This window comes from Suricata suricatta, chromosome 6 (assembly GCF_006229205.1).
Source record: "Suricata suricatta isolate VVHF042 chromosome 6, meerkat_22Aug2017_6uvM2_HiC, whole genome shotgun sequence".
Classification (NCBI taxonomy): Eukaryota; Metazoa; Chordata; class Mammalia; order Carnivora; family Herpestidae; genus Suricata; species Suricata suricatta.
The window spans coordinates 6746187-6758921 of NC_043705.1; the positions used below are offsets into that span (position 1 = coordinate 6746187).

Genomic DNA, 12735 nt, shown 5'->3' on the forward strand with positions numbered 1-12735 from the left:
GTCTCTTAAATAAGAATTAGAAAGCTTACCTAGACAGTAGCTGGGTATAAGAGTGGGCAGCCATGCCACATTGGAAAATGCAGAAACATGTAGAGAATTAATCCGGGCCAGTTCAGAAACACCTCCAGAAAAAGACAACGGCCCGACGGGATCAACCCTCCAAAGAATAAGCTCACTATAAACTGCATTGGGATCTTGAAATGTCACATCAATGCTGCCTTTATTCTGTTGTGCCAAAGAACATTCTTCGGCATTTACGGGATCATGAGGTTGCTTTTGGTTGTCAACATCCGGCGTCCTCAGTGCATTATGGTGTGACGTGGTCAGCAGTAACGGTAATACTGAATGGCAAGCTAAATCGTTAAGATGAAACCGATGACCGCAATATCTGGATTTGTGAGAAATACTGAGAACTGTAGAAAAAGCAGATTCTTCGGCAAAACTGACCAGCCACTGATTCAGAGAGCCATCAGCATGCTTTGAGATCATCATAACATTAGGGGTAAAAATACTTAATTTTAAACTATTAGTTGATTTACTGTGAGCAGAGGAGATAAGCATTGATGTGGACCGTGTGAGACTAGAAGGTTTTTGTTTCCCTTGCTGAATAGCCAAGTCAACATTCTTGGTGCAGGCATACATCACTATGCTTGTACAGAGAGAGTTCGCATCACCTGTGGGGAAAGCTACAGGAATTCTGGAAACAAAGGACACCTAGAATTAAGAGAGTAGGCATTAGAACATATGACATAATAAAAAGAGGTATTACAAAACAGTGCCCACGTTTAACAAGATGTAGCTCTCCAGAGATCATCATAATAGTACCTGGACTTGACGAAACATACCAGGCTGGTATTCGTCCAGCCAATCCACGTGCCAAACCAGCAAAGAACCATCCATGGGATGAATACTGAAGAGCATGTCTGCATTTTTACTCCATTCAGACAGAAGTACTTCAATCTGATGATCAATGGCAGCTGAGGGTAATGGTACAAAACTTGAATTTGGTACCAGTTTATCGCTGCCCAATTCCTTCTTTTCAGGATTTGCTTTCAGATCATCAATACCATCATCCATTTCTAGGAGCAAAAGAATTCGTGAACCAAGTAAATACAATTAAGGTATTACTATAAACTAAGAAACACCTTTGTAAATGCATTCAAGATGAAAAACATAATAGTTTTCCTATAAACAAGAAAGTGGCTCCTTTTTAAAAATAATTTTGCTCCAGGAATATTAGGCCATTAGAGTTGACTCAGAAATCAGAGGGCCTATAGGACTGACTCAGTGGACTAATGGTAGAGGACCAAGACTGGACTAGAAAATAGGGAAACTGGTTCTACCACAATTTACTCAGAAGTGAAATATACTACTTCTCTGCACCTTAGTTTTTCTCACAGTAAAGTGAAGGAGTTAGAACCTGGGATATAAATCTGGGCTGAAATTTTAAAATATATTATTGGAAGGCAATTTGTACTTTCTTCATAATATTAGATTTTTAAAAACCTGAGTCTGCTATACTAGTGATGCTCTAGGTGAATACACCCACAACTGATAGAAGAAACTGTTTTAAAGGGATACACTTACAGTCCAATTTCGAGACTTCCTTTAATACATAAGTAACTAAAAATAAACTGCTATACCAACTTATTAATATAGGTACATATGCATATTGTGACCTGTATTTCAAAAATCCTGGCCTCTACTCTTGGATAGGAAAACAGAGCCTTTCTTAAAAGAGACTCAAAAAATGGTAAGACTGTTTATCAGATTTAAAAAATTTATTAAGATGAACAAATTATTAAGACGGCTAATTTATAAGAAAAATAGGCAAAGGGCATGAAGCAGCATACCAGAGAAGAGCTAAAATAATTCTTTTCAATTTGCCTCAAGAAAATGACACGTAAAACAAGATGCCATTTTCCCCAATCAAGTGGCAAACATATAATGAAATATAATGAAAAGAGCCAGTGTTGGCATGGATGTGAAAAACGGTTGTATGGATCCATTAGAAAAGGGTATTATAAACACTTCAGGAGGGCACTTTGGCAAGAGTTACTGAAATCTAAAATGTTCACACTTTCTGGCAATTCTGTATCTGGAAATCCATCTTATGGACAAATTCACACAAAGATTCAAAGATGTGTCACTGTACCACGATCAGAACAGTGAAAAACAATTTAAATCAATTTAAATGTCTAGCAAAGAGGAAATATTCAAGTTTTCCCTTGATAAGGAGTAATCAAGAGCTGGTAAAAATCACGAGGTGGAAAAGTACCCATTAGTGACTTTAAAAAGCACGCTGTACATGGCTGTTTTGTTTAAAAAATGAATATCTACACTACAACTAAAAAAAAAACAACAACAACTGTATGTGTATGTTTATATGGGCATAGAAGAGATCTTGGAAGTATGCTCATATAATATACAAATTTTATACCTAACTGTACTGTTTGATTTCTTTTTTTTAATGAGACCATACAACCTTATCGTTAAATCAAAACAAAACTTTCTAAAAACAAAAATATTTATGAACTACACACTGCAGCAGAGATGGCTAGCTACCCACCACAAACTCATGCTCCCTAGTCCTCAGTGTAATGACCACCCAGTCAGGGACCGCATGGGCCCTACGACTAGTTTTTGCTAGTTAAGTCAGATAGAAGTGGTTTGTAAGACATGCCAATTCTGAGTCAAAGATGTTGAAAAACAGCTAAACCTGTCTCCCGCCCCCTTAGACTCTTCCAGCTCCCCACCTGCCTGAGGCTGGATGCAGAGTTAAAGGCTCTGAGGACACAACAGCCAGAGGATTTCATTAAACTGCAGATTCTTAATTTAGTAGCTCTGGCTGAAGCCTGAGACTGTGCATTTCTAACAAGCCTCAGGTGATGTCAGTGCTACTAGGCCACAGGTAGTCCTGTAAGTAGCGAGGCCTAGGCGCTGGCAGGAGCAAAGTATGGAGAATCCTGAGCTTCTATCATCTCATAAATGAAAGCCACTTGGAACAGGAATGCCTACACTGGATTATTAAATGAGCTAGTCCAAATCTGTATTGCATCACTGCAATTCTGAGTTTCTGACAGGAGCTAGTATTGCCCAAATACAGAAAACTTGGCTATTTTCAACAAAACTTAACATTTTTTTTATCCTTGTTAAAGCTTTACCTTCATCAGATTTTACATCTGCCTGGTTGGAGTCTTCTACACTGGCCTCAGAAGATGGCTGTTCAAAACTTTTCCTAAGTTGCTGTAAAAATACTTCCATGGACAAAGTAAAATGCAACTCTTTGTTGTTCAGCCAGTGTACCACAAAAGGCCCACTCTTCTCATTATTTTCACTTAGACTTAGAGATGTGATAGAAGGAAGAAGTGGAATGTCTATAAAGAACAACAAAACACACACAATATTTCTATCATACAAAACACTCAGGTCTCATATTTTTATATTTAAACTTCTATAATTCATTTTAAATAAGATTCCCAATATAATGTGTACCATGATCATTATTATTGATAACAACTTTAAGTGATAAATTCAACATACCTATTATTAAAAAAAACAATTATATATTCTAGGTCCTATAGTATACTTTATATACACATACAGGTATTTTCTTTAATTCAAAAAATATTCTCATTAAGAAATAAATCTATGATTTTTAGATATGTTAATAGGAAAGTGTCCTTAATTTACATACAAAGTGATAAGAAACCTCTTTTTCTACCAAAACATTCCATCATATGACATCAAAGGAACAACGGATACATTTATCTCAATTTTAACAACTTTTTAACTTATAGAGAGACAGCAACTTTTTAAATGACGTAGCTAACTCTAAGCTAGATAATTCTGATTCATTAGCATCAAGATTCAAGTTTTAATGTAGAAACTGAGAGCCCCATCTTATACTCAAGGAAGGCATTTAAGACCAACGAAGTCAGCTAAAAAAAATTCTTTCTTGGTATTACTTTTCGTCTAATTGCTAAATCATGTATACCAAAGCACAAATTTAGAGCAGATTGTGACAAATGGTAGTTCCTAGTTAACAGAAAGGTGAAGAAAAATTTGTCTATCATATTAAAGCAAACCTAGGTCTAGATCATGCAGATATCTGCTAAACAATAAAGGCTAGAATGGATTCAGTGAAGGTTAACAATTTTCCACAGAACAAACTGATTGATTTTTTTAAGGGAGAGCTAAATAATATGAATTAATTACCCCTGTTGGACACCAGTGAAAACAGTATTACAGAGGATGAATGATAAAAGAAAAGATAAAAAAAAACCTTCCTCCTATCCCTTCTGCTGCAGGCAAGTTCTAAGAGTTGACAGATACATCCAATCAACTGTACATTCATTACTATAATTATCTGATGAGTATCTGTCTCTCCCCTCTTCAGTACATTTCATGAAACCACTTCTGTTTCTGTCACACCTGTACATCCAGCTCCTCCCACCATCTCTGGTTGCTACGCTCACACAGATCAAACACTCAGTCAAAGTCTTGAGGTACTATACTGCCAGGCCCACTCTCCCTAGGTGGACATACATGACTGTCAGGGAATGTGAGAGTGCCCTCAAGAATCCGAATGAGTATGATTTTCTGATTTTCAAGTTACAATCAACACAAGAGAGATCAGCAGTGCCTCTAGGAGACCACAGGCCTAGCTGTTAAATATGCAAGAAGGAGGGGCTAATGAGGCTTTTAACAGAAGCAGTCCGGGTAAAATGAAACTTACATTTATTCTGTCTCCTGATCTAAAAAAATTCATTAAAGCCATTTTTTTAGGAGATATCTTCAGGGAAAGGGTATTAAGAGAACATGCTCTATGAGCTTCTTTCCTGTATCTATTGATGGGCAAGTAAGTGAAGCTCTAAGAGTTTGGCCGTGAAAAACAAACATGACATCCAGAAAGGTCATTCTAAAAGGTCTAATGTAGGGAAAGGAGATCTCCATGGTGTCTAAGCTAGCTGCTAATACTATTATTTTGCTTTGATTTGTTATACATAATATGGCTTTTCATTAAGGACCTACACTTAAAGGTTTTAGAGTTTTTCTTATTGGAAAAGAAGATCATCATCATCAAGGAGGTGCTACGATGGAACTTCGTGTTTATTTTCTGTAACCCCTCAGACTTTTCAATTAAAGTAAGAATGCAAGCTTCCTATATTCTCAACATGTTGTCCTTTATTCAGAAGAGACTTTCAAAACTATGCCAGTGATCTCAGAGTTGCCTCTGAGTATTGTAAGCACGGTCAGTGTCTGTTTTTTGATAAAGGTAATGGTATTTCCCAAGCCTACATAATGTTTCCATAAAAATAGTTCAGTGTCAGGCCCCTGGGTGACTCATTTGGTTAAACATCTGACTCTTGATTTCAGCTCAGGTCACAATCTAATGGTTTGTGAGATTGAGCCCCACTTGTGGCTCAGGTTGGGAGCTCAGAGCCTGCTTGGAATTCTCTTCCCTCTCTCTACTGTTCCCCTGCTCACACACTCTTTCTCAAAATGAATAAACACTTAAAAAAATAGTTCAATATAGTCCCCTTTCATTTTGGTGGCTCATGGATTATTTTAGAGCTGGGACTGTTGTTAACCAAATTTGTCAGCAAATACTCTTCTCCTTCCATAGGTATCTCCACAATTAACTCACCAGAGCGCTTCTTGCTTTGATTCAGGTAACTAGTGAACCACATTTATTGCTATGTTTCCTTGAAGGACGCAACAGAACAGAAAAAATCCAGTGGGCTATATGAAAACAGGTTTGTTTACTTTATGCATAAGAGTATCTGCAAGTAGACCAAAACTCAATAGTGGTTATCTAGGGGGAGAAGGACTAAGGTAGGGCAGAGGGGTAAGGAGGCTTCCACTTTTCACCTTCTATACGTACGGATGGTATTTGTTATGTGCAAATACCGTTTTTAATCTTTTTCTTTAGTAATGTTCTAGTTCTGCTTTAAATGCTGCAATTGTGACCACTTATTTTTTAAACTCAGAGAAAATATTTACTAAAATGATGCACTTTAATTTTAAAATTCAAAGATTTAGATATCCTAGATCTTTTAATCTAACAGTGCACACTTGACTACTGAAATAAGTTCCTTAATCGCCATTTACAACTTCTACATATTTCTGCCCTATTTCTGGAATGTCTCCTAAAATCAAATGTTCATCAAATTATTTGATGATCAAAATCATTAGACACAAGGGCCTTATTTTAACAACCATACAATAGTTACAAAATACAACTCTGTGGTATTAACCTGTTAAGTTTTAGCTCAAATCTCAACTTTTGAATGAACTAATTAAGAGTCTCAATGACTTATTAAGATTTTTTTCTTGAGAGAGGGCGAGGGCACAAGCGAGTGAGGGGCAGAGAGAGAGAGAGAGAAAGAGAGAGAGAGAAGCAGGGCTCACTGGATACGAAGCTCGTGCTCACACAAAGTGGGGCTCGAGCTAACCCAATGTGGGGCTCGAACTCATGAAATAAGAGATCATGACCTGCACCAAAGTCAGATGCTTAACAACAGAGCCACCCAGGTACCCTATGACTTATTAAGATCTTAAGTCACAAACCAGGCCATAGTCTTAAAAGCAAACAAGTAAACAAAAACCTATTTTTATGTCTTTGGGGAGCTGGCTATAACAGAAAGTTAGATAAGCAAGTCACCTCCAATTTTTTACATATTCAAAACTAGAAGCATAACTTATTTGTGAGAATATCAGTTTATTCAATTCCAAGAACATCTCTGGAACAGCGCTCTGGTACCTGTGGCTGGGTTGATGCTGGCCGCAATATGAAAGTGACAAAGTGCGTTGGCGTGCAGGGGAGCGTTGCGGTGGACGAGGTGAGGGTCCTGCTGGTGCGGCAGGTACCCGGTATGCGCTACAAGGGCAAGTGATCTCCTCCGACCTCTGCGGAAATGTCTCAGATTGACCTGTGCGAATAAAAACAAAGGAAAGCCAGTGGCTACACTGTCGTAAGCACATGTATTTACAGAGTTGGATGATGATTGCTAGACAGTACATATACCCTATTTCATTTTTTAATTTTAATTAAGTTTTAATTCCAGTATCATTAACAACTCTATGACTTTCAGGTGTATAATATAATGAGTCAACAATTCTATTGGTTACTGAGTGCTCATCGTGATTACGTGTACTTTTATTCCCCCTCAAATACTTCACCCATCCCCCAACCAACTCCCCTCTGCTTACAATCCCTGGGTTTTTTTTTTTTTTGTCTTTTTTTTCTTTGTTCATTTCTTAAGTTTACATGAGTAAAATCATATGGTATCTGCCTTTCTCTGACTTATTTCATTACGTCCTATTTCAGATGAGTTTATATGTACAAAATATCTTACAGTACTTTTGTGCAGGAAATGTGAACCTGAAGAATAATGTTGGAACTTAACTGCCTAACTGCTTTTAACCATCACACAATACTTTGCGATTTTTATTTGGTTTATTTTCTGACAATTAATTTTATAAAACAGAACTTTACTATAATGTATCTGTGGATGGTGATGTCTCCATGTGCACCGTTCCCTATAACCACAAAGCACTGAAGAATATTACCATCAGGCATTAGGATGATATCCCATAATTTGCAAAGCTTTTTCAGATATCACTTCATGTGACCCATACGGCAGACAGTGCTGACTTTATTATTCACATCTTTTATGTGATAAAATAGTTTCTACAGAACCCAAAGTCACCTAAACCTAGAACAAGAGTCTTCAGATTCCTAGTCAAGAACTTCTTTCAGCTATTATTTCACATAACCATCCTACCAGCTATTAAGTCTCCCGGAAATATATATTTAATTATATTCTGAGCCCGTAAAATACTCTCCAAGTTTGAAAAATAGTTATTCCATAATCATACAAACAATTCAAAGATAAATCACTTTTAGAATACTTTGTTTTCAATATCAAGAAAATGAGGATCTGTATTACTAGTCTACGTTCAGTTAGTCTACACATTAAAAATTTACTTTTACTTTCCATGCTACTTGGTCAAATAGGCAGAATCTGATAAACTATTTTTTTAATGTTTGTTTATTTTTGAAGGAAGAGACAGAACATGAGTGGGGGAGGGGCAGAGAGAGAGGGGGGACCCAGAATCCCAAGTGGGTTCTGAGCTGACAGCACAGAGCCTGACGTGAGGCTCAAACTCACAAACTGTGAGATCATGACCTGAGCTGAAGCTGGATGTGTAACCAAATGAGCCATCCAGGCATCCCTCCGATAAACTACTCTAATGAATCCTGTAATTATGACAAAACCAAACACCCCAATGTCTGAACAACAACAAAAACATATAAATATGTATGTATACATATATATAAGTGATTTTTTTCAGTCAAATCTTTGCATTCTCAGATTTTCATTTAAAGTCAAGTGTAATCTCTTTATTATCAGTGGTGAACTTAAGAGGAACTTCATAATTATAAGTACTTTTATGCTCCAGGCAAATCCTTAAGAATATGTTTTTAATATTTATTTATTTTGAGAGGAACAGAACATGAGCAGGGGAGGGAGGGAGAGAGAGAGAATCTCAGGCAGGCTCCTATTGTCAGCACAGAGCCTAACGTGGGGCTTGATCCCACAAACCACAAGACCATGACCTGAGCAGAAATCAAGAGTCAGACGCCTAACTAACTGAACACCTAAAGGTGCCCCCTTAAGAATAGTTTTTGAATGAAACAAATTATATAGCTTTCTGAGAATTATTTTCCTATATACATATATTTCTTCATAACTAACCATGGCTTTGAACGTTACTTGGGAAGAATGTCACAAAAAGGAAAGGTACACAAAAGGTTTTAAAACTTGCAGGCAATAACATCTAAAAACACTTACATCTAAAGCATTCTGAACTCGTTCTTTACTAGAAGTATTTGGTTTGAAGTCATTTGTTAATGTAATTGGCTCATCCCAACGGCCGCGGTCCCCTCCATACAGCAGACAGCCATTTGGTAAAAAGGTCTCTACCCAAAGACGACACACATTATCTTTGCAGCAAGTCAACAGCACATTACATACAGAAGCCCTGAGGGATAAAAAGACCTATTTAGAGGCAAAGACATAAATTTCACACGGTATAATATTCTACAGTGTTTCTATAATTATTTAAATTCACACAGCTAAAGCACCAAAGAAAATGCAAATATATATTTACGCAACATATTTAGTCAAAATCCTTAAAACTGAGTATTTGATCTCACCATAGCACATGCCTGCCAACCTACTTCTTTTCTGCTTAGGATGTGGTAGTTCTTGTTTTAAGAATCTAAAATTCTCTTAAATCCAAAGAACAAACACTGAGATAATGCCATAATCCCTCAGTCAATAAGCAAGAAAAACCCCCACAATTTCTTTAAAATTTTTCTGATTTATCCATTGAATGGTTACCTTTTGAATTCTTTCATAATGCTGTATTTTCACTTTCTGTGGAGGTGTATGCACACCGGTCACTGATAAGCTGCACTATTTATATACTTATTCTCTCCACGCTTAACATATTCCAAAAGCAGTGAAGCACAAAGGAGAACAGTCATGATAAAATAATTAGAGATCACCTCCTTCCTTAGTTATTCTTGACTTTCAGTGAATTTACTGTATTTCTACTCACAAAATAAAAGCAAAATCAACTACATATATATTAATAAACCCCCTAAGCACAAGGGGATCAAAGGCTGAACTCCTATCAACAAAGACGACCTTCTATTGAGGAACTCCTCAAAAAACAAAACAAAACAAACAAGCAAAACAACAAAGAAAGAAAGAAAAGAAGCCACAATATCCTGTAGCAGACACATACTCAAACATATCAGAATTAAAAACAGCAATCAGTACAAGGCTTCTATCAAGTAACTCAGTAAGTCAAAAACAAAAAGGAAATAAAAATCTTTTGTAGTCGGCACTTTATTAAATGTATCTATTTGATTAAGAAAAAGAACAACCACAAAGGGGAAGAGAAAGGAAACCACGTGTTCTGTCTGGGTTGCTCTCCCCTTCAGCCTCCCTCCTGTTCTCTCAACCTCCCCCTTCCCCGCCCGCTTCTCTGTCTACTACTCTGCCTTCCTCCTTTTCCATCCACACTGGAGCCTCCCTCCCTCTGCCTTCTCCCACAAGCCTCTGCTTCTCAGCCTCTCCAGGCCACTCTCCCTTGCCACCTGTCCTCACTTGCTAGGGCCCCTCCTCCTTTACTTTCTGAATCCTGTTTCCTACTCCTTTCTGCCTCCTCAGCCTCTCCCTCCTTTTCCTTCATTTTTTTCTCCACCCTCCTCTGACCTATCCTCTTTCCTTCTCTCCATCTCTCTCTAGTTCATTCACATCCACAAAGGCAGTGACAATGGGATTAAAAGTAGGCAATCGGGAACAGAAGAAAATACATCAAAAGGCAATAGGGAAAGTGAAAGGTTCACATAGCCAACCTGTGACGGGCAGAATGCGCAGGCTTAGAAAGGAAGAGGAGAAAGTAGTAGAGTGGAGGGCTGAATAGAGAGCAATCAGAGGAGGCATAGGAACTTAGGCAAAAGCAACAGAACAAGCAGGAGAGATACACAACTCAGAAGCGCAGAGAGATCTCTGACCTAGGAGTGTGGTGGCCCCAGGTGACTCTCCTCAAGATACTAGACTTTACAATCAGTATAAAGAGCAGCCAGGTAATCTAAGAAGAGACTGGAAGAAACCCCCGCTCTGGGTGAGCCATTTCTCTAGCAATTCGTCCTCTCCTCACTTGGTATCAGGGCACTGCTTCCTCTCATACTCAGGTGTGACCGCCCCCGCCTCAGAAAAGGAATAACCACATGGAAGGCAAGCATGTGCTGGGTAAGCATCTGTAACACCTGTGACAGCTACAAGACCGTGTGTCCCACCTGCGTGTAACGACAGGCCAAGACGGCTTTGAAACTAGTCACCTAGGGGAGGGCATAACAAGCCTTCCAGCTCATCCCACCTCCAGCCGTGGTGAATTAGTGAAGACGTGTCTGCTCATTACAAACACTTCCCTTCTCTCTCAAGCCGGCAGTGCCCTTGCATAGAGGATTACTGTTGAGCATCTGAAGTGTGTGTGAAAGACAAAGCAGCTGCACAGCCCAGTGAAGACGCCACATCAGACAGACCCGTGGTTTCTGAAGGGACCGCTGTCATTCTCAGGGGCCGGCCTTCCCACCACGTACCTGCAGGCGTTGGTAAAGCTAAAATGAAACCTAGAAGAGCTCAGGGAGATTAGCTGGTTCTTACATGACACGGACCAGAAGAAAAATTTTTGAGACCTCTAAAAGATACTGTAACAAACAGAAAATTCTAGTCCTCTGCCACTGTGGTTCCTGCAGAATGTAGTTGGTAAGAGATAAAATGAACACAGGCAGAATGAGAAACTGCTACACCTCACTGGTGTGACTAGGCATTCGTGACGGCCCGGTGCAAGGCACCTGCCTCCACTGTGATCTCTTTCACCAACACCAAGTGAATTAGGTCAAGTACAGATGTAACTGTCCTCTCTCAAAAGATACAATACTTCATAAGCCTCTTTTTTAGTATTCTGGTGGTCCAACCATGTGCAAGTGAACACACTTGGATGTATCAGAAGAAATCAGCCTCTGAAATGACAATCTTCACAGTTTGGGATGACAACTATTTTTACTGGGGCCGTTTGCAACTTTTAAAGGGAGAATTAACGCATGCCACAGCTCATCACATTCTGAACACGTTTTTATGTATGTGGGCAACGGTCTCAGAGGCACTGCAGAGCAACAGTTCTCCAAGTGAAGCCGGGGGGAGCGCTTTTGCCAGCTGTGCTGACTGTCCACGCCGCTCTCAACCTTAGCACAAACCCTGCCACAGCCTCCTGACAACACAGCCATCACCAGTCCCACAGCGTCCTACTCCTACGCTTTATTAGACTGGGTGGATGGGGCAGGAATAATGGCAACTACCATACTAGAAAACAGCTCAAAAACATCAGGTATAACAATGATGGAAACACATCATCATACATGTATCCAAATCCACACAGTGCACACCACCAAAACTGAACCATGCTCTCAGTGATGGTGCAGGTTCATCAATCATAACAAATGTACCACTCTGGTGGGGATGCTGATAATGGGGGAGGCTATCCATGTGTGGGTGCAAGAGACAGACAGGAAATCTGTCTACCCCCCACTCAATTTTGTTATGAGCCTTTAACTACTCTTTAAAAATCAATCTTAATACACATTTTTGAAAAAAAAAATCTGGATATACTCTGCTGGCCCAGAAGAGCAAAACTGAAGTCAACAAATGATCCAGTGAAAAAAGGTTAAGGGAAACACTGTACTGCTCCATGGTGTGACCAAATCGAAAACGGCCATCAAACAAAAAGGGATTTCTACTTATATTTAAGAATACGTCTCTGTACCATCCTAAATACAGGACAAAATTCAATGGGTTATCCAGTCTGGCAAGGGTAACAGGAAAGAAAAGAAGTTATTGTATGATCTGTACATGCATGTGTAGATGAAACTACTACCTAGTTCAGGGCACTTTTAAACTGCTCTCTTTTCCATAAAGATGTTGGATACAGTTAAAGAAATGTTTGAGGCCTCATGGTATATCCTCTCAATAAAGCAGTTTAAAAACAAAAAGGAAACCAGAGGAGATACACAGAGAAGGTACAAGATTAGGGACTGAAATGTAAAAGGGTCCATGTAAATGGCAATATAGAGAAGGACCAAGAGACAAAAGA

At 38.9% G+C, this 12735-nt stretch overlaps 1 protein-coding gene across 2 annotated transcripts in view; it reads right to left on the reverse strand.

Moving 5' to 3' along the window:
• The window catches only part of DMXL1 (Dmx like 1), a 129574-nt gene that overhangs the window by 83813 nt on the left and 33026 nt on the right, over positions 1-12735 (reverse strand). For both annotated transcript variants that reach the window (XM_029941556.1, XM_029941555.1), the window contains exons 8-12: positions 8862-9051; positions 6767-6935; positions 3165-3377; positions 826-1079; positions 30-714 (exon numbers count right to left, since the gene is read on the reverse strand). In XM_029941556.1, the coding sequence (XP_029797416.1) occupies positions 30-714; positions 826-1079; positions 3165-3377; positions 6767-6935; positions 8862-9051 (1511 nt within the window). The remainder of the gene's footprint in view (positions 1-29; positions 715-825; positions 1080-3164; positions 3378-6766; positions 6936-8861; positions 9052-12735) is intronic.